Raw genomic sequence first — 24,190 nt, 5'->3', positions numbered from 1 at the left:
CTAAACACATACACAACTGCAGCCAGTAGGACAATAGATGGGACATGTGCAAATAGTATAATCCAATATTACTATTTAGTTAAAAGTTATTATAATTTATTTGTGTTTGAGTTATTAGTTGTAACATGATTTGACAATCTGTATATAATAACTCAAAGAACTATGCATCACAGGGTTAACTTAATGAAAGTCTGCCTTGAACATCACGACTATTTTACCATTACATCATTTTATTTACACTTGTTCAAAGACTTGATCAATAACCAAGGATATGTGGAGAGAAAGAGTACAACGTGCATGATTAATTTTCGGAAGATTTTGTTGCTAGTTCAATGATGTTTTACTTGTCATGACAGTCTTGTAAGGAGCAGCCGGCCAAAATTCTTAACAAAAAATGAATATAATCATTTCGAATCCACCAAAATGTGTTGTACGGAAGCAAAAATGACAGATGTCACTGAAAACGTTCAGTAAAATTCACGAATGTTAATATAAGCTGAATTGTCATGCACAGTTTTCTTGCTTTATATGCATAGCTCTATATTTGGCAAGTTTCTCTCTTCTCATTTTTTCCAATTTTTGTATCCAGCGCTCTTCCTTTTCCTCTGCACTGGCAAACAACTATGACAAGAAACGAAAAATGCGAAACATCAGTACTACAGAAAAATACATTTTCATAGTTTGTTGCATAGCTTGTAAACACAGTTTGTTGTATTAGTGTATAAGTTATATCGATATATAACCAGATTTAAGCATGGTATAGGTATGGTGAAGGTATAAGCATTATCTCTATCTAGTCCCGGGCTCCTACCCATACCAGATTCCAGGATTGATCAAAAACATCTACACTCGCTTCTTTGAGTGATATGACTGAACATCACACATTGATACAACCAAAAAGCGAACGTTTGATATTCCGATTCTTTTAATAACATATTTAAGTTATATAGAATTACTATCACCTTGTTACTACTACCTGATGTGTCAGCTGGTCCATAGACTGTTTTTTTTTAAATAACTTAAATACATGTATTAATATTAATTAATAATAATAATATTAAATAACTTACACTATGTGATGCTAATGGACCCCGGTCTTTGTAGATAATACCACTTGGTGTGGAGCTTGGAGTTGATTTCGGGGCCAAGCCCAGCGCCACATTGCTTCCACCGAACATAGCTTTATCATGGGAGTAATCAATGCCTAAACTTGAAGCACTCACTTCCTAATAATATAATAAATAACAGGGTTCAGTGCTGTAACGCAAGAATAAGGATCATTGCAACACACAGTTGAATTATCTCTGTGATTTGTGATGTGAGATGTGGCAAGCAACATATCATATCATCTCAACAAGGTTTGTTTATTTAGCCCATTACCCCACTGTTAAGATGGGAGCCAGGAATACCATAATTATTTGAAGAAATTGTAGTTTTTGACAAAAATATTCACTGAAAATCAGACATTTTGTTATGACATACTTTAAAAGAATCTGCATGGCAAGTATAACCAGCATTACCACAAATTGTGAGAAATATTTACAGTTTAAGCAATATACTGTGGCAGTTCCGTCAAATAATTTGTGATATCCTAGTAATAACCTAATTGGTCCATGCAATTAGATTGAGCTTTTGCTAGGAATTATATTAATCTAAACATTTCTGGTAATTTCAGTGTGTGTGTTATAAAGCCACATATACCTGAGGCATAAAATCTGATTCTCCCATCTCAACTTGTCTGCACACTGTATGTCTGTTTCCCAAGTCTAGTGTCCATTTCTTGAAGATTGTGTGAAAGGGCCATGAATTGAACAGGCTCTACAATTAGTAGTCATGTTACATCCTAGAAATCACAAATATTTTGATGGCTTCAAAAAATGAATATATTTATTAACTGCATGTCGGGAACTTTACAGTAATTGGTGATCATAAATGATGATCATTTAATGAGGCTCCTCAATCTCTGGGATTGCGCCATTGAATTATGGGATACTATTGTTCTTGTTGTTTGAACAACAAATCTGTCTATTGTTTTCCATTGTCTTTTTAATTTAGTAAGACAATAAATTGATAATTAACCCACATTTACACACTCCCATGATATTTTTTATTTTATTGAAAAACATCAAAAAATAAACAAGAGATTGTATGCAAGTCTGAAGCTGATATAACATGTAGTGTATTCAGTAAATCTTCATATTAATCTGATTCAAGCTTAAATAGTGTAAGTATTTCAGCAAGTAAATAAATACGTGGTTATCAAACAATACATTATGTACAATAATGTACATATTGCAAGCAGTGATTCAGTACACACTTACCAATGAGTCTCTACCTGAGGTAAATGCCGTCGGGGTAAAATCATCATCTTCAATGTCTTCAAGTACTTGCTGTCTATGCATCTGTTGCGCAACAGTTAGTTTCTCTAAAGAAAACATTGCAATACAATTAGGATGATATCAGGAGAGTAGCAGTATGTATCATAACAACAAACTCAATCTTAATGACATAGTCCCTGTTAGGTATTGAACAAAATATTTTATTCTGTCAAACAGTTGGTCCTCATAACTACAAGGTATTTTAAAACCTTTTGAATGTCACCTTTAACAAACTAAAACCCGTATAATGTTTTGAGATTTTTTTTCAAAAATGTTGAAACAAGAACTGTACATAATTAGAAATTATGTCCTTTTGGTACAAAATTATCAAAGAAATTATAGTAAAACAATTAAATACATAATGTGAAATAATGTAGAATGTATATATAAACATGATTGGTCAGGACATGTCAGAGATAGACATCTCCAAAACAGTATTCATTAAAACAAAATGTCCAATGTACGTACTAAGTTTGAAAGAAATCAATTCCCCACACAACCAAGATCTGGTACTGAAATTGCAGAATATTTTACAAATTTTTAACATTTAAAATAGTCATCATGAATTAGATTGTCAAATGTACATATATGTACATATGTGCGATAAAATCGGTGAGGGCATGTCTGAAATAGCATTTGATAAAACTAAATGGCCGTCAATCTGTCATTTTGAATCTGATCTGAAACACAATGTGCACCAACATCCCATAATGTCTGAGGATTGTTCCAAGTTTGCACATAATTCATCCATACACCGGGAACCAATTCTGTAATAGCATAGATGTTTAATTTTTATGACCATTTTGTCATCTTGAATCAAATTGTGAAACTTATGTAACATGTATGATAAATAAGTCCACATTTTCGGACTTCGTTCGAACAGGGACAATTACCCTCTCATGCCACATCTTTGGCAATCTTATCTCAATTGAGTTTTTTGATATGAAAGGATTTAATCCAAACTATTATGAAACTTTCAAATACACAAAGTCAAATTTCAGATGTCAGATTGATCCAGCGACTGTCAGACATACCAAATAATATCGCTTTGCCTCATATTGTCAAACTGCTACTGAGATACATAAAATAATTATCAGAAATTCAATTACAGCATGTATGTAGAAAATACACAATAAATGCTGGTTTAAACGATCAGATTTATCGGACAAAACTGCATCTGATTAATCTGATGGCAAAATAGGCGTTTTACATGATTAGATTTATCTCATCAATTCATGATCTTCTTCAGTTCACAAGGTCAGATTAATTTGATCAGTTTCATCTGATCATGTTTACACACAGTAAGCATGCCAATGGTTATCATCACCAGTGTGCCCTCTAAGCTGATGCCATGTGCCATTAACACACAAAGATTTAATGTTGTGCTAATTAAGAATGTAGTAGACTTTCGTTCGGCAAAACAGAAAAGGCTTGATAAAAAAATATTACTGATTAATGTCTAACAGTTTTACATGTTATTGTAACCCTAGCAACACTCTACATGTTTGTACACCAAGTCACCTAATATAAAGTCACACACAATTTTACTTTACTTTTTTCTTGAACTACAAGCTGACTCAATTTGATTTTGGGGGGATTCCATTTTGACTCAGGAACCATACAAAATCAGTTCTGTTAAAAAGCACACTGTAGTTACTATGTACTGAGTTGTTCCAATAACTTGTGTTTGTACCCATGTGCTAAATTTCATTTCAGAACTACATAATTGCATACATGCATGGACAAACACAATACCCCATCAAACTAGAGCACAAATGTAATGGATACCTCAGGAGATGTTAAATAAACATTGACCTTTGACATGCATGTTAATTTGATTGAACAACGCTTTCATGGGTGATTTTCTTATGGACTAATGTTTGATCTCTGACAACCTCAATAATTCATTGGGAAACTGGGTCAGTGTCATCTCTTGAAATCTGCTTGTAATACAAGATGTAGTTTTTGTTAGATTATGTGATCTGACACTTAACTGGCAAAGAGCCATGAGTTATTAAAAAGTAAGTGGGTATCCATGAGACTGGGTGGGTAGAAGTAGGACAACTGTAGGAGTAGACCAGTTTGCATATTGCAGGACAGAAATTACAAAGTGTGCTGCTGGGTTAAGGACTACCCTATTAAACATGAAATGTGTCGCCTAATAGAGTACTGCTCTCTGAGATCCACAGAATTGGAGTTGAAAATAATAAAACTGTAGCAATACATAAAATTGCCTACCTTTTGCAAATTAGGTAATTTAAATGCACAGTTATAACCTAAATCACATCTGTGGATTATTACCTATGCAACAAGTTTCATTTGAATCTTTTGAGTATTTCTTGTGATACCCATAGAGGTGCTTAAAATTTGCTAATTATTATGCAAATTAGGTAATTGATATGCAATGATTACAAACAAAAACTAATTACGTCTGTGCATTATTATTATTCAACACATGTATGTATAAGTAATTAACTTCAGTACCATGAAATGATTTCCATATTTGGGCACACACAAATAAGTCAGCACAACAAACTTTGAAAATTATATTCTCACCAGAATAAAACTATTTTTATGTTTTTTAGCATTTGGGTTTGTAATTTCATAAACATTATTTTTAGAATTTTGACGAGAAGAAATTCAAAAAGAAATCTGATTAATGAGAATGAGTTCAAATACTACATACCTTTTCCTAGCAAACCCTTCTCTCTCAAAGTAGCATCTGCAGAAGCTGAAAAATATAAAAAAACAATTTGCATGTGTACTGAACAAGTATTTTTTTTCACATTTAATGGGTGGACATTGCTGACATTTTAGACACAAGTTATTCCCTACTACTGGCTATTCAGAACAAAAAATGTGGTACTCTGTAGCAGTTTTTGAATTATTGCCTTAGTTTTGTTTATTTAAATTACTGCCACAATAGAGCTTAACACTATGTGAAAACCACAAAGTCATAGAAACTTTTCTTTTTTTATTTGATAGAACTTTTTACTCGGCAAGATATTCAGAAAATTTATTACTTAGCAACTGTCATCTTGAAGACCAATTCATTCACATAAATAGGCCATGAGCAGTGTGCTAATTGATTTAACCAATGACGTTTTTTGTGGAACAAAACAAATACAAATGAGGTAAAATGATAGTCTGAATGTTGAAACAAACATTCATTTCCAGCAAATTTGCATACTATAGTAGGTCATGTGACCTGACATATTAGGCTATGTTTACTGATCTGATACAAAAAAAGATTATTTTGACCCAATGCAGTAATAAATTGATTGCAAAATACGAAAATAGTAGCAACAACACAGCTCTTGGACCTTTAATTTATTTTTTTTTGGTAACAATATAATGAATTTTGTGGTAAAATTAAACTCCAATATAAATCAAGAAAAGTGCATTTACATGTCCTGTGACAGCAGAAGATAAAATCATAACTTATCATGCAAATCTACCATTTTTCAATTACAATGTGCAATGGAAAGACAGACGATAGCTCAAAATAATAAAGGCATTACAATGAATAAAATAAAAGCACTTAGGAAAATGGAAAATGATAATATCGTAGGAAGCTACATATATAGCTACATGTACAGATTGCTAAATAAACTTTTCTATTATATTCATATTGAATGTCACAGTGGTCATACCTGCCGCCTCCAGAGCCTTCTGCATTCTTAGCCGGGCTTGCTCTCCAGGAGTCTAAAACATATTCAATTTGTTACTAAACACAATTAGCACGAATACAGCAAAAATTGTCTAAATTAAATGCTTTTTTCCATTTTTTCCATCCAAAAACATAGTTAGTAATTGAGAGTAAATAATTGGCTAGTCATGCATTTTTTGCATCCAAACTGAATTTCACTTGACCAGGCTCATGTACAGAGATACAGTAGCATGGTCAAAAAGCAAGATTGCAGCCAGTCGGCCATCTTTGATCCAATTGTGAAACTAATTGTCATGGACATGTATCATAACATGTATACCCCGTAATTTGAAGAGAAAAACCCATGTCAACAACACATTTTGAAAAAAACAAGATGGCTGCCAGTTGGTTATTTTGGATTCAAACATGAAATGAATCATCCTGGACATGTATTTCAACATGTATAATGTTTGTATCAAATTAGAATGAAAACTGACAAATCCCGTCCATTTTCTAAAAAACAAGATGAATGCCAGTCGGCCATCTTTGATCAAATTATGAAACAAACTGTATTCCAATATGTATGATATATCTGCTAGATATGAATGACAATGGTCCATATGGCTTAGAGATATAGTAGTATGGTTAAAAAACAAGATGGCCGCCAGTCCGCTATCTTTGATTTGATTATGAAATAAACTGACATGGATATGTATTCCAATATGTATGATGTATATGCCAAATATGAAGGAAAATAATCCCTAATCTCTAAGTATGGTCAAAAAGCAAGAACCAGTCGGCTATCTTTGATACGATTATAAAACAAATTGCCATGGACATATAATCTAAATTGTACAATGTACAAAATTTTAACAAAAACTGACTAAGCATGCATAAGATACAACATTTTCCATAAACAAAATGGCTGCCAGTCGGCCATCTTTAATCTGATTGCGAAACAAATGGTCATAGACATGTATTCTAACATGTATACTACATGTACTAAATTTGGACAAAAACTGACAAAGCATGCATTTGATACCACATTTTCAAAAAAATGGCTGCCAGTCAGCCATCTTGGATTGAATCAGTAAACCACTGCATGTGCATATGTCCCAGATAAAGTACTAGGCACATGCAAAGAATGAACAGATTTGGTCCACAGGGTTCAGACTCTGGATGAACAGACAGACAGACAGACAGACAGACAGACAGACAGACAGACAGACAGACGGAGACCGATTATAAGTCCCCTTTCGAACTTCGTTTGAACGGGGACTAAAATATAATCCTTACCATTTCAGCAAAACCTGGAATATCTGCACATGGATCGCCCTTCTTTTTTTCTTTCTCCTTCTCCGCCTCTAATTCTTCCTGTAACTGCATCAAAGGATGCAGAGGAGATTTACTGTATGAACGCTCTCGACTTCTCCTTTTATCTCTACCAAATGGATCTTTTTGTGGGGATCGATCGCTATAAATAAATTTGAATAAACACAAAGTTCAAGAACACCATTCAACGGGACAAGAAAGCACTATTTAATTCACTATTGTACTAAAAGTGTCAGTGTGCAGTACATGTGCGTATTAAAATGAACATAGTATATGTCACATCAAACACAATGTATTACAATGGTAGTGGCACTTTAAGAGAGAATTTATCATCTACTAATCTTGCTGTGGTAACACACTTGATTATCTTACCACAAAATTTAAGTTTACAGCTGATATTCATGATTATGTTCTGTAAATGCATCCTATTCATATATACCTAATTTTAACACCAACCAAGGTCAATGCATGTTTCATTACAGAACTACTCACTTTTGGACTGCATTGTCCATTGATATCAAAAGCTCTACAAGTGAATATTCTTTGAAAATGAAATTGAAGAAACACATTTTCACTATTTGTTTGCTATATTCTTTATTTGAAATATTTATTCTTATGTTTTATTTCTATTTATTTTTCATGATAGAGGGCACTAAAGAAAATTATGTTTGTAACTTATATTACCCTCAATAAATAAAGTGCTATTATTATTATTAAAATTATTATTAATAGCATGGTGTTTCTCACAAGATAATCAAAAGCTAAATGTACCAATAATATATTGTAAGCAAATTGTAAATACGATTTATATTTACCGTCTTGACCTTGAACGAGATCTTGATCGCCTGGCCTTCTTGGATCTGACTGGGGAACGGCTTCTGGTTCTCCGGCTACGAGACCTGCTTCTACTTCTTGATCTCCGCCGATCATATGAGCGGCTTGTGGAATAACGAGCAGAATCTCTTTTCGGTGAGCGATCACGCTGTCGATAGGAAGCGGGTAACTTTCTTTCAGATTTTTGTTTAGATTTCCGACTGTCAGTTCGTTCAGAACTGCGACTCTTTGATCTACGACTGCGAGACCGACTTCTGGATCGTCGACTGCGATCACGATTTGGAGATCTGCTACGTTCTTTTCGGGATGACGATGACTTTTTGTCTGATCGATGCTTTGATTTGGAATTCTCTGTTGGTTCTGTACTTCGACTGTGCTTCTTATGTTTATGTCGCCTCCGACCATCTCTATCACGATCATCATCACTGTCAGTACGTCTCCCCATATCCTCAAATGATCAATAACCAACAGCGTTTACTAATGTTGAGATTCTTGATAGTAAGTGGTATCTGCATTATACGTGAAAAAGAAAAAAAACATTCAGGTGTTTAGTTTTGAATACATGCTGCTGTATTGTTCACATACAACAAACTTGGTTGTTACTGTACTCTTAAAATCTGATCATGAGAATTATAGTAATATCTTGACCTAAAATTAACACTTCTACATTTATATACATGTAACTGTAAACTGAAGCCCTGCATACTTGGTAGTACTCCCATGGTGCATTTCACTTGACTTGAAACACATAATTCTCTCCATATCAACATGCTTTTGGGGCAATTAAACATGATGCACCATGGGAATACCACAAAAAAACTTGGGGTTTAGAAATAATTCTTCCTTTCATTATATCGTGGCATAAATTTATTATATTTGTTATAACTTTATTGGGCATATCTGTTATGAATCTGACCTGCGGCATTTTAGGCCATGATAAACACCACACTGTACATTATGTACATGTACCAGGATATATATTTTTAAATAGCCATGTTTCATTTCTGCACAGGAAAGTGACACAATACACAACAGTGGTGGACTATCTAGCTTACTCACTGAGCTCAGTCCCTACCTCTGACAAAACATACCCAAGACTTTTTTTTTTCCAAATCATACATCATTCACATCATGGACATTAAAATAATTTAAAAATGGAAAATCAACAATCAAAGTACCATTCTTTCTCAGCCAACTATTATCTGTGGAATAACTGATGGACAGGTGTTGCACCAACATAGAGGGCGCTTTGTATTATATCCGTCACTTCTGTGGGAGTCTCATAATGATACACTAGTACAAACAAACACAGAAACCCAGACATTACTGTATTATTAGCTCCAGTGTGAATTGCACAGATTTTAGTTTTACATCATGGCAATGAAATGAAATCTCTTATTTATTCTATCAAAAGTCCACATAAACCAATAAATTGCATTAATTAATTAATAAGCTGGCTATTAAAATATGACTTTTTTACCATAAAACAAGTGTGTTGTTACAGAGGTAATTGAGAAATTATGGTTAAAGTATTGTCATTGCAAATTATTTGATGTTCATTTTTGCTATTTTCAATGGAAGAAAAAAGTGAATAGCTACAGCAAAATTAAATTTATTTCAAAGTTCAGTTTTCCTCACGGTAAATAAATCATACTTTCCAATTTACTGATATCGATTCCACCAAAAGTGATCTGATCCATGGCAGAAATACAGTGTTCAATTTTAAGTAACATTTTTACAATGATGAAATCTGGACATGAACTTCACACAGCCAAAGATCATCAATATCCTTGCACAACAAAAGGGAGTCAAATCTTTGCACAATTAAAGACCTTGTACTAAAGCCATTTAAATTTTGAGCAATTAATTTCACTTTTGACAAGCTCTGACCAGAATTTTGTAGGAATTGAATTTTGTCTCAGAAGGGTAAACCATAGAAAATTCAAGATATGTTTACGACACAGATGGTACATTTGATAACAAGTTAATGTTCATTTTGAAAGAAGTAAACTTCTCCTTGCATTTAAAAAATAAACACCCTTGAACTTCTCAGATCACAGAGAATGTGATGACAGATTAAAACTAATGACCAAAACACAGTCACCAATAAATCTAAACAAACACATTTGATGGCTGCTTCTGTGGCTTCCACAGAGGATAAAATAGTTTCAGCCATATTGACTTTTTTCTTTCTTTAGCTAATTACTATTACTTATTTAGCCACTCTGCAAAAAGAGAGAATTTTTATTATATGAAAAATCAAAATGAAGAATGCCACTGCATCACATGTTATTTAATTGATGTTTAATGATGTTTAATTTACTTTTCTATGGGTAAAGACATGTGTTAGACCCCTTAAGCACCGTTGTCAACTTCTACAAAACGATCCTATCTCGTCCCCACATAAAATACTGATAACAATTTACAAACCATTTTGAATAAAAACTAAAAGCAATACCTGAAAATGTCTGAATGGTCCAAAAAGATGATGAAATTTAGTGTAAATTTTACAAAATGTGAAAATACTCGCACTGAATTTTTGGCGAGAAAAAATCTGGCACATGAAGAGTTAAATGATAACTATTTTCTCAGAAATATTCAAGATTTTAAATCTTCCTAGCCATTGGTGGCTAAAATGACATACACATTGTAGCCCAATCTCTACCGGCACCCAGGCCAAAGAGTTAATAGATGCCTCAGGGATAATTTCTAATGATCGTTATTGACATGGTCACTGTAGCATGAATCTAAATAGATTCAAAACTCAGTCTAAATCTGATATCAACACCATGCACTCACCCCCAAATGATGCAAGTATAATGGCTCACATGGCTAGTTACTGAGTAACAAGTAAAAACACCCTCTGATGCCAAGCATAAACAAACATGTATTTAGTGACAGCCATATGTAACATGCTTTACTTGGAAGTCAAACTCTTACAGCTTCAACTGAAAAAAGTATACTAGTAATTTAAGCTAACAAAGAAGCAGTTCTGGCATTCAAGACTCACACAGATAGGTGGGGTGCCTAAGTTGAAGTGACCACACCCTAAGTGAGTGTGTCATCGATAAAAAACTGTACTGGGTGTGTTTCACTTATTTACAGCTATTGTACATCTAGATGTACATAAATTTATTAGTAATACACAAAACCAGCTATTTTTTTTTAAATCTATCCACCAACTCGGAAATTAAAGTGGTTTATACCAGTAATTGACCAATTATAACACTATTTTTAGTATCAATTCACCTCGATGTTCTTTTTTTTATTGACAAGAAATCAAACATTCTTAAGTATATCATTCAAAATCATCTCCACTGACATCATGCTAATATTGAATAAAGCCCACATAATAATTCAACCACTCAAAAGCTCAAAAAAAAAAACATAATTTAAATTTTTTTCTTAACCATTCAATCCCTTATTATTATTTCTTTAAAGTTTAATCACATGAAAGGATTTAGGCAATATGTCATGGATTATCAGACTTTCAGTTCTTGTACATCAGACAATGAAGGTATTGTTTTAGATGATGTACCATCAATGGATTAATGTATTTCCTGAGAAATGTTATGCTATGTATCATTTTTTAATTATTGCTTTATTGAATGCTGATGAGCGATACCAAATGAGTCAACAATTGTAAAGTTTCTAGAACCTAGATCTACTTAAAATATGAAGATACATACTGGATCTAGAGTTGTGTACTGGTGGAATTGTTGAATGTTGAAAATAAGTACCAAGACTGAACCTAATTTGTCCCTGCGTGACCATGATCTAGTTTTGGCTTTTTTTACTCGCGAAACGAATAAATATGTATCATATGATTGGTTCTAGCATGTTTGACATATAGGCTACATGCAGGTACTGCCACAGTAAATTTTACATCCTATGTGCACAACTTTGTGTTATGTAAGACAAGAAGGAATGGTTTCATCAATTGCACTGAAGAAATCAGTTGCATGATTGTGTCAACATTCATTTGTTGTTTAAAGCAGCAATCTAACGTTCACAAACAAGTTAGATGTACTATAGGAGTACCTCAATGAATATGGTCAGTACAGCTTCATTTTATAACGGTAGTAAAACCTAGCTTGAAACGTAGATTTTTTTTTAGATTTAGTATTTTCAGGGTGCAATCATCTGTGTATATACCATTGCAGCACTAATGTGCTTTTACTGGTAGTCTCAGCAGTATCAGGGCAGAAAGTTAGCTAACATCATTGAATTGTGAATGTTCCATATGATACTTGAGAGTGTCAGTTTCTTAGATGGCATCTTTTCAGGGTTTCACCATATCAAAGATGGTAAGATATAGATTAATGCATGATGAAATGCATAAACTGTAGTTAATGGTTGTGGATGCATGTTTGAATTATTTCTTGAATGCAACAAGTACATGTACCCGCAATTTACATTTTACCACATAAAAACATATCAGCAAACATTGTATAAATGATTTATCAGATTATTTAATTAAATTCTGTCTGTGTCCTGCAACAATATCGATTTGTCTGAAGTGGGCGTCACTACCAGTCAGAACTAGAAAGTTTAGCAAGCCAACCCAGGCTGTCTATTAATTCACAAAGTTTTGCCAACATGCTGGCGCAGTACTTCAAACCCCAGTGGTAATATCACCTTGCTGCGCTGGATTTCAAAGTTTGTTTTTTCTTACTTATCAGTATTACATATGTTAGGTGTGACTAGCTTCGTTGACATGTCCTAAAACGCACGAGACCCCAAAACGAATGCATTCTATGTGTTTTCCTCTTGTCCCTTGGATGTGATCATAACAACAAAATGTGGCCATGAGGAATACATGTGTTGAGCAATATTCACCATATCTATTTATATAAACAGTACCGTACAATACAATTTGTTGTTCCCTAACAATGTAATTAAATTGGCATGTCTCACTGACCCACAGTGATGTGAAATGAAAATAATGTTTTATTTTGTTTATGTATAAATAGAAAACTAAATAAATAAATACAGTAGTTAGGAAAAAGTTTTTAGAATACAAAATTATGTTGAAACTTTGAACTGGTCAAATTTTAAGAATAACACTGGCCAAATTTTAAGAATAACAAGTTTATTTTTTGGTCAAAAAGGATATAAGTTTGTGCCATTTCATAATGCCTTGACTTATTTTAACCAAATTCACTACAGTGATTTACCACTAAAGCATACAGATACTCATCAATTTTGCTTTTGGATTTCTGTTCCCTGTTTTCATCGCAAATTCACAAAATAGTCTCCCTTATAGTCTGCACTTTCCTTCAAAAGATTGCGACAAAAATAGCTAAATCTTTTGAGTAAAAACTGAAAATTGACTCAAATTGGCTCCAAAATCATGGTTCATTTCCAGACATATTGAAGATTATTTAAGAGAAATGTAGAAATGTACCGAAAAATTTGGGCGAGAAAGTCTGGTGGTGAAAAAGTGAAGTATCGTATTGCCTATATGTGAAATTTGAATAAGTGTATTGCAGAGAATAAGCCAAAACATCATTTTCACCTTATTTTTTTTACTAATAATTACATATTTTGACCAAAAAAGACCCCTTAATTCACTTTGATTGTACAACTGTGTCTATCCACATATGTAATGTATTGTACATTACCAATATGAGAAGTTTTAATGAAATTGGCAAAAGCATTGCCAAGAACAGACAAAAACATTATTTGCACCCTATTCTTTTGACCAAAGATGACATACTTTGACCCAAATAGAATCCCTTATTGGACTATCGATTGTGAAATGGTTGGGACTTTCCAAACCCATTTTGTAAAATAACTTATCTGAGACACAAGGACTGGATACAGCATTTCTGCTCTGAATATTTAATTTTAATGGTATCCAGGATGATCTTACATTAAAACAGGACTGCCAATAAGCGAAGCCGAAAAAAGTGTAATTCCAGACATGAGACAAGGGACTGCTCAACTATTGTGTTGTCATCAGCATTTCAGAGTTTTCTCAAGCGATCAGAAAATGATAGGCTGAATGGTCAAGCACGTTGACACACTGAATATGTCAACAAGAGGAACAGGTCATGAGTGGCTATTATGTGAAGAATCAACAGCTTCTGCAATTTGATTGGTGCTAACAAGATCTTGTTGATGATAAGAGAAAATTACAGCAATGTGTCAGGCTTTGTTTGTGTCGATGTGAATCTGTCAGCGGGGGCGCAATAACTGACTATGTCCGGTTACTGCAACACAAGGATTACATTCATTGCACAATAAATTGGAATAAACAAACTTTCTAGAATTATAATATAAAAACCAATGTTGGCCAGTTGCAGACAAATTTGTAGGAATTTTACGTCAGTACCAAAGATTGTACAAATGCTTTCATATTAGTAAAATATATTATCATAAAACAATACACGGTTGAGCCAGTCTAGTGACCTGGCAGTGGCATGGTGTAGTATTATAGCAGCGCTGTTCAAATACATTCCTTTCAAAATTCACTCAATAGTATTACAATGTTGCAGTTCATTACCAAATCGAAAAGGTCCGAGGTCCCCTTGTCAATCATGATGGCCCATGTTCTAAATGAAACCCCTTGCACTGTAATATAAAATCTATACAGAGAATAAAGATTGTGAATCTTGCTATCCTTTTTAGTAAATGATCAAAATGAAGTCTTGAAAATATCACCATGATAACTGATTAAATAAAATGTATACTTCGTTGTGTCTAGTTCTGGTATATCCCAGTATAATAACATGTGCAACCAATACTGCATGGTGTCCATTTATAGTACGTCCAGAACATCATCATTTCAGTAGCACTTTCAATTGAACAAGACAACACATAGATGATACGTGGAAAACCAGTCTTCCGAGGTTTGTTCGACAATGCAATTTTTTGCTACCCGTTGCTAACATTTTAACTTGATCAAGATATTTTTTGTATCCAAATTCGGATATTTATGCCGACCGGAAGTTATAGAGGGAACGTGAGTTAACTAACTTCACGATCGTCCCCCAGACAACGAAAATAAATACATGAGATGAACTATATTGTTGGATATATCATTATAGCTCCATGGATAAATCCATGGGTACTACTCAACATGACCTTGCTTATATGAATGTGCGTCGGGGTCAGGCTTCCTGACAAAACACCGCCATGGACTTCAATGCCCATGTGTCTCTGTAGAATGTGAAGACTTCTGCGTCGAACAGACAAGCCAAAGGCTACAATAATCACTAAATCGGCTCATAGACAAATTAAGACAGTAATTTGCAATGCGCCATTGAAAAACTATTTTATATGAAACATGTTAACGTACTCACAATCCAACTGCGTGTCTCTATAAACTCAAACACGGCATTTGCCATAGACGATACTGTTTTCTGTTTTTCATTTCGTGCGCGCCGCCATTTTTGTTATCATCTCGCCTTCTTTAGCTATCGCGAGACTACCTGAATCACCTCTTCCCAAAATCCTTTACGCAAATTCTTTTCTGCAACTGTCTCTTTCTGCTGAATTGTGGAATCAACAGTATATCAATACTCTGTAATAGTAAACATTATAATAATAACTTTATTACTCAACAATTACCATCTGAAGGTAATGTATGATAAGAAAAATACTACAATAAAGAGGAAAAAATTACAAAAATAATACTATAAAGAAAAGATTACAAAAAAAAAATAGTATACTGGTGAAAAATCAAATGTTTTTAAACGTTACTTTTTGTATATTGTTTGTTTAACTAGAAGAAAACTGTTGTTGCATATGTTTATAAAAATTGTTTATTCTATCCTGTTTATTTATTATGTTACATTCTATAAACAACAATTTTCGTTCTTTCTTATAGCGCTCACAGTCTAAAATAACATGGATTTCATTTTCCACTTTTTTAACATTACATTTTGTACATATTCTATCTTTCCTCCCCCTTTTGGCTTCCTTCTTCGTCCTAATTCAATTTCTAGATCATGGTCACTTATTCTGAATTTAGTTAATATCCTCACCATGCTGAAGTCCTTCATTGTTTTGAATAAACTGTATGTTCGTAATTTATTTCCCTCATTTTGATTCTTACTACGATTAACTATTTTATTTTTCCAGGTCTGTTTATATTTTTTTGATAGTTTACTTTCGATATTTTTGAGAACTGACTGATGTTTTTTTTTTTTTTTTTATCTCGTATTCATCTTATAACAATGTCGATGCCGCGGCAGTTTAGTATTTAGGGCGTTGATCATTATGATTTCAGATGGTAGTCTTTGAACACACAGAGGAAGTTTTAAAAATCAAATCTCGGAAAAATATATAATTGAAAAAACATGCACATTAAGTTTGGCAAAGAAAAGCACCCCCTGGATTTCTAACCGCTAGCTTAAGTTAGTTAGGATTTGACGATGAATACGCCGGGAATATAAGTACAAGCAGAGGGCCCATAGAAGGTCGGCAAGGGGTATTTTCGTAAGCTGTAATCAATTGATTTTATTCTCGTAATTATGTAATTTAAAGAAATAAAAAACGTAAATTCGTAGATATGGACAAGGTGTAAAATGTAATCAGCTATTTTATTCATCCATAATTTGTACAAAGATCTTATTTCTCGTATTTTAAGCGTATAAAGCATTTTCCACATTAAATGTGGATTTTAAATGTCAATTTTGATTCTTAAACACAAATTATCAAATATATTATAAAAATGTAAAATGTAATTAGAAATTTGCTTTATCTGTAAAGTGTAAAAAACCTATTTTTTACTGTACGTGGAATTTTATTTTATGTAAATTTTATTTTATGTAAAGAAGTAAAATGCCTTTTTTATTTCCTGTAACCTAGTGTACCAGCTACCTCATCGCCCCCCTCTTAGCAGCGTTATCTGGACCATGCATGATCATATAAAACTAAGTGAGAAGAACTAAAAAAGGGTCAAGGGAGTGACAGTTTTCAAATGACGAACAAATAACCATCCAGAATGTAGACGTTGGAGCTAGTTAAGATGTCCCGGGTTGGCTGCTCATGGCATTATACTGTATGTAGACTCCACGGTAAAGATTCTACTTTTTCAAAATCCTTAATTTTTGCCCTAGCCTGAGTACCCCCCCCCCAGGTCAGACAAAACAAACAACATGGCGACGTTGACACTTTTCCTTATGCATGTCTTATACTAGTATTTTTATTTCAAGAAAGCACCATCGCAGTTGATAAACATGATAATAAACATACGTTGTAGTTCGCGTGGTAGACAAGGTTTACCAGCTGGAAATGAAATGAACTGACACATAGCAGATATTGTCAGTGCGATATTCGAAGAGTTGAGTGATCATCAGCGCCCAGCGTATATCATGTCTGCAAATATTTACCAAAGATCTACAACATATTAAATGTGTCTTTCAGTAGGTGTGATATTTTTTTTTCATCATACTAGACCAGCTTTCAGCAAGTCTTGTTTTAGTGCCCCCCAACTGTACCGTCTGAGGGCACTATATGATGAATTACATAACGACAAATTCTAAAAGGATAGAATGTTACATCCCAACGCTCTACGCACTTTCCATTCAAGTTGCTGTTTTAAAGATTGTGGTGTTTTTTGAGATACTGTTTATATACTATAATTATTATTTTTTTTAAATAAATTGTGATATTTTGTTTGATGTTACAAACAATTTATTTGTTTGACAATTTTTCAAAAGTCACTCACTTTTTTCGTTAAAATATTAAATAATTTTATAAAATATATTGCGGTTTTTCATAGTACTGTGAATATTAACGATGACTAGCGCGTATAGTTGTTGTTCCGCGGTGCCCGGTTAGGTACGCTGTTGCGGCGTGTTGCACATGCACAGACCGGACTGTCGCGGTCCGATGATACACTTTTCACCATAGTCAAATTTCCTATATACTTTTTTTTCCTTGTATATTTCAAAAATGAATAAGGAGACATCATTGAAAGTAAATATATTTTCTATGCTGACAGATGATCACGTTTATAACTCTATTGGATACATTGTTTAAGTTGGTGGATATTCATACATCTCGGTTTACCGGTATGGTTTGGTTTATTGGAAGTATGCACTGCAGGTCGGTGTCAGCGAAAACGATAGCGCCTTCTGATCACAGTGACTGTTCGTCATATCGACTAACAAACGCAAAAAAATTGCTGTATACAATATGTATATATATATTCCATAAAATAAATGACTAAGTGCAAACAGAAATTGAGACTACAGCAGTGACTTTTCGATTTTAAAAAATACATACAAAATTAGATTCAAACCATAATTTAAAAACTAGCTTGAGTACCCCATTTTCTAGTCTTCGGAATCTACAACAGCTAATCATGGTACACATATATTAAAAAGTGTAATATACAGACTTTTCAATATTATTAGATCACTGATGACGTTTTGGGCTGACTGACTGAAATAAAATAAAATAAAGCTGAAAAAATGCACGAGCATAATCGTATATGTAAGTCGTGCCCTGAAGCGATTCTGTGACAAACGCCCTCTATTGACGAAGCGATTCTCTGACATACTAGTAGTAAATTAGAATCATACCTCAGCCCATGATGAGAATTTGTGTTACATTCGCCCAAAACGTCTATGACGTCACGGTGAATGTGAAATGAAATGATCTAAAATCGTCCATCAATAAAATAATATACATACTAAATAATAGAATGTTGACCAAAAAATTTATGAAAATTAGTAGTCACCAACAAAATAGAAAATCATGCTTCGTTTATTTGACGCATTCGAAACAACTTGCGGTGAAAAAAATGTTGAACAAAAACGATGATGATACCACCGCTAACAACTTATATTTTGAGGTTCTTCAAGGTAGAAGTCTACTCATAAATTAAAATATCCAGATTTTATTCGTTTTACAATAAATTGTAAGTACTCCAAGGTAATATAAAAATATTGACCTAAAAAAAGTTTGGGATAACCAGTCTTTTTTCCGAAAAATTGATGGATGTATTTTAGTGGAAAGTCGCCATTTTGAAACTATTATAACACTTTTACCACAGGTCCCTATGGTCTGGTGACATAGACTGAAAAATGATATATTCAAGTTGTTAATGATGGAGTATTTTTTTTTTCTGGATCACCTAAAAAAATAAGGGTTTTAAAAAGTGTCAAAAATTTTTCTTCACATTGTGTTCTATGGAATAGAAATTTTCAAGAAATATTAGGACATCTTTCTCAAAAAGCTTAACTCGGCATGCTGTAACACACGAAATAATGCTATCTCATTGTACCATGAGACATTAGCTTCATGATTGTACATAATAAACTAATGAACATTGTCATGCGATTTATGACCAATTTTGTCAAAAATTATAACTAGGCTTCTACCTTAAGATAACACTATTATAACACATTATAGATATTATTACCATTTTGGATACAAATTTATGGAAAGTCGCTTTTTTAATCTATTTTATAATCAAAAAATACAAATGGACCATTGAAGACATATTTTAGTCGAGGGACGATTAATTGTGTGCATGTATACATTAGAACATTTTGTGAAATAGTATACTTGATCACTTTCTGCTTCGTTTGTCGCATTCTTACACTAATCTATACATCGGAAACTTGTGACGGTTTCTAGATACTAACCAGAGACTATTTATTTATTTATTTATTTATTTATTTATTTATTTATTTATTTATTTATTTATTTATTTATTTATTTATTTATTTATTTATTTATTTATTTATTTATTTATTTATTTATTTATTTATTTATTTATTTATTTTATTATTTAATTATTTTACCGTCACAAAATCATCTGGTCGTGACGAATGTGAATGTGAGGATCACTACATGTAAGTCATATTACTCCATGAGATAGGCAGATACAAGGGTGCGCACACTTATGTTTTTTATCAAATTTTAATTGTACTCGCCAAATGAGGTATTGGGAAACAAAAACGGAGAGGTATATTTCTCTTACCAAATCACAAATATTTTACTTGCATTGAAACTTGCCCTATTTACACTTTTAAATATCGCGAATGATTAATAACTTCAATTTTAGGAATAAGCAATTATCATCAATCTTAGTCTCAGTGCAATGGTCTATATGAGCATAGACCCTCTAAAAGATACATAAAAGATACCAAGATGCATCGTACATCCTCTTCCCGTGCTTCCTTTGATATTTGTCGGCAGTTTCCCATCCCTCTTTTAGAGGGTCTATGATCTCAGTTATAATTCATCGTAACATCTTATCCGTCCAATCTCGCTGTAAATTCGTCGTACATCTGTACTCGTCGGTTGAGTCGAGGGTCCTTCTTCAGCGCCGGCCTCGATGTTCGGCGTGACCGAGTCGCCGATGAACACTCAGTGCTCGACTCGGGCGTAACGGTGCCCGCCGAGGTTAGTACGTCCATCGTACGAACAAGAAGTAAGGATGCGATGTTATGTTAGCTGTCAATTACTGTGACAATTGCGATTGCGAATGCGGAACACCATTGTTTCCTATGCTTTGTGTTGCGTTCCTCGTTGACAGTTTTAATCTAGTTAGCATATTTATTCTGGGATTAATCTGTAAAGAAAACCTCCTCCTTCCTACAATTACCCCAGATAAACTAGTTTGCATTCTTTGTTATTTGATTACTATCAAGACCAATTTATAGAAGTTGGAAATATTTTCCATGAACGCAGCAATTTGACGAATTCTGTGCAATGCAATTCCGTTAATTTGAGGCGAGTTACGCGCAAAACAGTAGGAACAAGATATGTTCATTGGTCTCACGATCGATAATGAATTCTAAATAACTCTAAATTCTGATAAAGTATTATTTAGCATTTCATTCAAATAAAATTATTATTCTTATCAATCAAACAGCTTCTATATTAAAAAAAGATGACAGGATATTTTACATAGAACGGAAATAATACGAAAATCCACACGTGGTTATTTTATGCACAGTTTCGCATACTCAAAGCAAGCTGAGTGTGAATGGGAAGCGTACCAACTGTATCGTCCCACTTGGTGCATGGGTTGTGGTCATTCACTTTCAAAAGAGGTGCTAAAAATATGTACATCGTGATTTCAATGTTGGGACAAAATAGACCAATTCATAGTTGAAATGACTCATTGCCGGATTGAATTGTCAGAATCGCCGTGAAGCCGACTGTTATGTACATAGTGTGAACTACATCCATTCAGTACAAGGAACACGATTCACATGCGACAAAAAATACTATAACCTCAAAGACATAAAATAAAATGCCGATTTCATTCACAAAGAACATGACCCTTCCGTTCTGTGTACATTACCACTGATTACCAGTAAATTTAATTCGAACGTCGCTTTGATGGGGATAACACGTCAACAAAGTTATTATTATTACTTTCAATGGCAGTTACCACATCTACGTTTTCCTATACTTGGTTTGATTTGTCCAGGTTGTTGGTTTCGGAATATCGATATTATGCAAGTCAGGGTGACACAACTGCTCCTCATATTGTGCTTGACTCTGACTCAGAACCCGCCCCCGTTTATACCACACTGGTACTTCCGGTTTGATATTCACTCATGCGTGATTCCGTTTGTTGCTAGTTCCCCCCAAAAAACTGTCATTTTTGGTTAATAATATTGAATAGTAATGTTGATGTATAAGATATTTGTGATTTAACGTAATTTCATTGGTGGCATGGAGCTGTGGTTTGTAGTTCAATGTCGCCGGTGATATCGCCTCTACCGTCACGATATAACACTCATACATGTAGCTTATTATTAACACAATTGCCGTCAGATTAACGGATCCTTCAAAACGATTGTCAACGGGTAACTGGTACATGGTGGTGTCGGTAACTTCTTGCTGTTTCGCCCAGCTGTGAAAACGTGCTGTCATAAAACTCGCGCGAAACTTTTGAAAGATTGTAAATAGTAGTTGACAAGTTGTTTGACCCCTTACTGGCGACGGTACTCATTGTAAATATTAAATGACAGTTTCACGATACCCCTTCAACCCTTAACGAGATCAACGTCGTTCAAAATAAAAACGCGCACGCTTACCCGCAATTAACATTGCATCTGACGATATCTACTGACGTTAACTAGTTCAACTTCCCTGAAAGGATATATAAGTCAGTTAATTTCAGACTGGGCTACTAGAAACATGTTTGTAACCGCCTTATTTTTTACATGACTACATGAAAGGAGCACCGACTATGGTTGCCCATATAGGTACTCTCATTCATGGCTCTGATAGGCTAGAATGTGATTGTTTCCATAGTAACTGTCACACCCTTATAATCCAAGCTGACGTCAGCAACGATACCCCCAACGTTGCGAACTTGCCTGGGAATCAAAGTGACACCGTGAACACATTAAATATATGTATCATTCCGCATTAGAAAGCAGAAAAATATACTAAGAGGACATTTTAATTAGTCAACAAAATGATTTGAAGGGAAAATCATTAATATTTACTAAAGTAGACACTATAATAATTTTAAAAACATTAGGAACACTTTAAACCATATATCATTGTGGAACTACGTTCTTAGCCGCGCAGTGAGACCAATCAATTAAGCCTATTTGTGAGCCATGTAAATTTCTACGCTAGTCATTTTCATAATCTTTATACATGTATGTTGAAACACACTAATGTGTTATCTGGTGAGCAGTATCATTCACGAGAAGAAAACACGAATGATATACATAACCGGAGCGTGACATCACTTTCATCTGGGTGTTTGGGTTTTCGAGAAACTCTTGAGACCAGCGTGACTTTTACTTCCACGGTGTTTTTGGCTTAGTGTGATCGCCATCGTCGAAATGACCATGGATCCAAAGGGGCACCAAATCGTTCACGTACGGGGGGATTCCGATACGGACTTGGAAGATCTTTTCCGAGCTGTGATGAACCCCACCGGTATTGTTAAAGAACCACTTCCACAGCACCCAGTGCCACTTCGGATGCGAAAACTGCCGCCTTCCTTCTTCAAGGAGCCCGACAAGCCCATGGCTAGCTCTCCCTCAGGAAGCCATTCGAGGGAATCGAGCACTGATTCTACCAACCCCGGTGGCCCGTTCGGTGCACAGACTTTGGGGTTACCCGTGAACCACCCTAGAGCACACTCCAGTCCAGCAAGTTTACAACAAATGCAAGCAGCTGCAGCTTCACAACAACAACAACAACAAACTGTTACCCCACAACATACAAGGCACACAAGCTACGATGTGACAACCATCGAAGATCTACCTCTGCCACCGGGCTGGGAAGTTGCCAGGACGCCGTCAGGTCAGCGATACTTTCTCAAGTAAGTTTTCACCAGGCATCTATACTTCCGCCGGCTCTACCTGTCTCAGTGTGTCAATTTACTCACTAAATAGTACGTTTTTTTTAATTATCGAGTCTTTAATTAAATCTCGGTTACAATAGTTAATGTCAATTCAAGTTGTCAGTGACTGTTTCGCGAACTTTTCGGCGGTCAAAATGGCGTCTTGTGTGTTATGTTCCGGCTCGTTTGGTGTTTGTAAAAGTTATAAACTATCTCAGTGACACTGAGTAAAGACAGATGTACTCTATCTTAGTCAGTGTAGCAAACATCAAAGGTATGATTGTAAAACATAGTGAGTGTTTTGTCGACTTTGATTGTCATGATTTCCATTGCAAATCCTCGCTCTTATAGTTTTACCAGGCAGCGAGGTTAGTGACCGTGACGGCGTTCACGATATCAGCTGATCGACACTTCGCCTGTGGTGGTCGCGGCCCTTTTTTTTAGTACTAACAGCATTACGGGGTTGTTTTGGTTTTAGCTGACGTCGTTAGGAGTACATGTCCCGAGTTTCAAGCGATACCACCCATTACTGTTATCTTCGCACGTTTTAGCTGCACATTTTAAAAGATATCTCACGAAGTCCTGCGATTGCCTGACTTAAAAACACTGAGCTCCAAAAGGCAGAACAGTGTTGTGTTTCTTATCAAACTTGTACATTATGACGCAGCATGGCGTATCGTATTCCATCTGCTCGACTGAAAGGCTTTG

General features: G+C 34.4%; 2 protein-coding genes across 4 annotated transcripts in view; one reads left to right on the top strand and one right to left on the bottom strand.

The window, feature by feature from the left end:
• Positions 1 to 210: 210 nt before the first annotated feature.
• Positions 211 to 15,617, bottom strand: LOC100371668 (uncharacterized). Of its 2 annotated transcripts, none has more exons than XM_078008703.2 (8): positions 15,497 to 15,617; positions 8,175 to 8,702; positions 7,324 to 7,501; positions 6,032 to 6,083; positions 5,065 to 5,109; positions 2,322 to 2,425; positions 1,071 to 1,226; positions 211 to 621 (listed from the first exon to the last, which is right to left on the bottom strand). In XM_078008703.2, the coding sequence occupies exons 2-8, from the start codon at positions 8,636 to 8,638 to the stop codon at positions 505 to 507; spliced, it is 1,116 nt and encodes a 371-aa protein (XP_077864829.1). In that variant the 5' UTR covers positions 8,639 to 8,702; positions 15,497 to 15,617; the 3' UTR covers positions 211 to 504. The 2 variants fall into 2 exon arrangements, with proteins under 2 accessions (XP_077864829.1, XP_006815754.1); XM_006815691.3 differs by having other exon boundaries at positions 15,501 to 15,617.
• A 7,157-nt stretch (positions 15,618 to 22,774) lies between these two features.
• LOC100371515 (transcriptional coactivator YAP1) overlaps positions 22,775 to 24,190 on the top strand; it is a 40,174-nt gene continuing 38,758 nt past the window's right edge. For both annotated transcript variants that reach the window (XM_085499805.1, XM_085499804.1), the window contains exon 1: positions 22,775 to 23,461. In XM_085499805.1, coding sequence (XP_085355931.1) covers positions 22,977 to 23,461 — 485 coding nt within the window. In that variant the 5' untranslated portion in view covers positions 22,775 to 22,976. The remainder of the gene's footprint in view (positions 23,462 to 24,190) is intronic.

The sequence above is a fragment of the Saccoglossus kowalevskii genome, chromosome 1, assembly GCF_978046115.1.
Source record: "Saccoglossus kowalevskii chromosome 1, keSacKowa6.1, whole genome shotgun sequence".
Taxonomy (NCBI): Eukaryota; Metazoa; Hemichordata; class Enteropneusta; family Harrimaniidae; genus Saccoglossus; species Saccoglossus kowalevskii.
The sequence above is the reverse complement of the archived record's forward strand: the minus strand, read 5'-3'. Positions and strand labels throughout refer to the sequence as shown.

Bases quoted from the DNA above. Each gene is read 5' to 3' on its own strand.
- LOC100371668 (XM_078008703.2), bottom strand. From the start codon at position 8,638: ATGGGGAGACGTACTGACAGTGATGATGATCGTGATAGAGATGGTCGG. The intron at 7,502-8,174 runs GTAAATATAAAT...ATTTATTTATAG, and splicing joins TCTCGTTCAAGGTCAAGACG to CGATCGATCCCCACAAAAAG. The intron at 1,227-2,321 runs GTAAGTGTGTAC...TTATATTATTAG, and splicing joins CCTCAGGTAGAGACTCATTG to GAAGTGAGTGCTTCAAGTTT.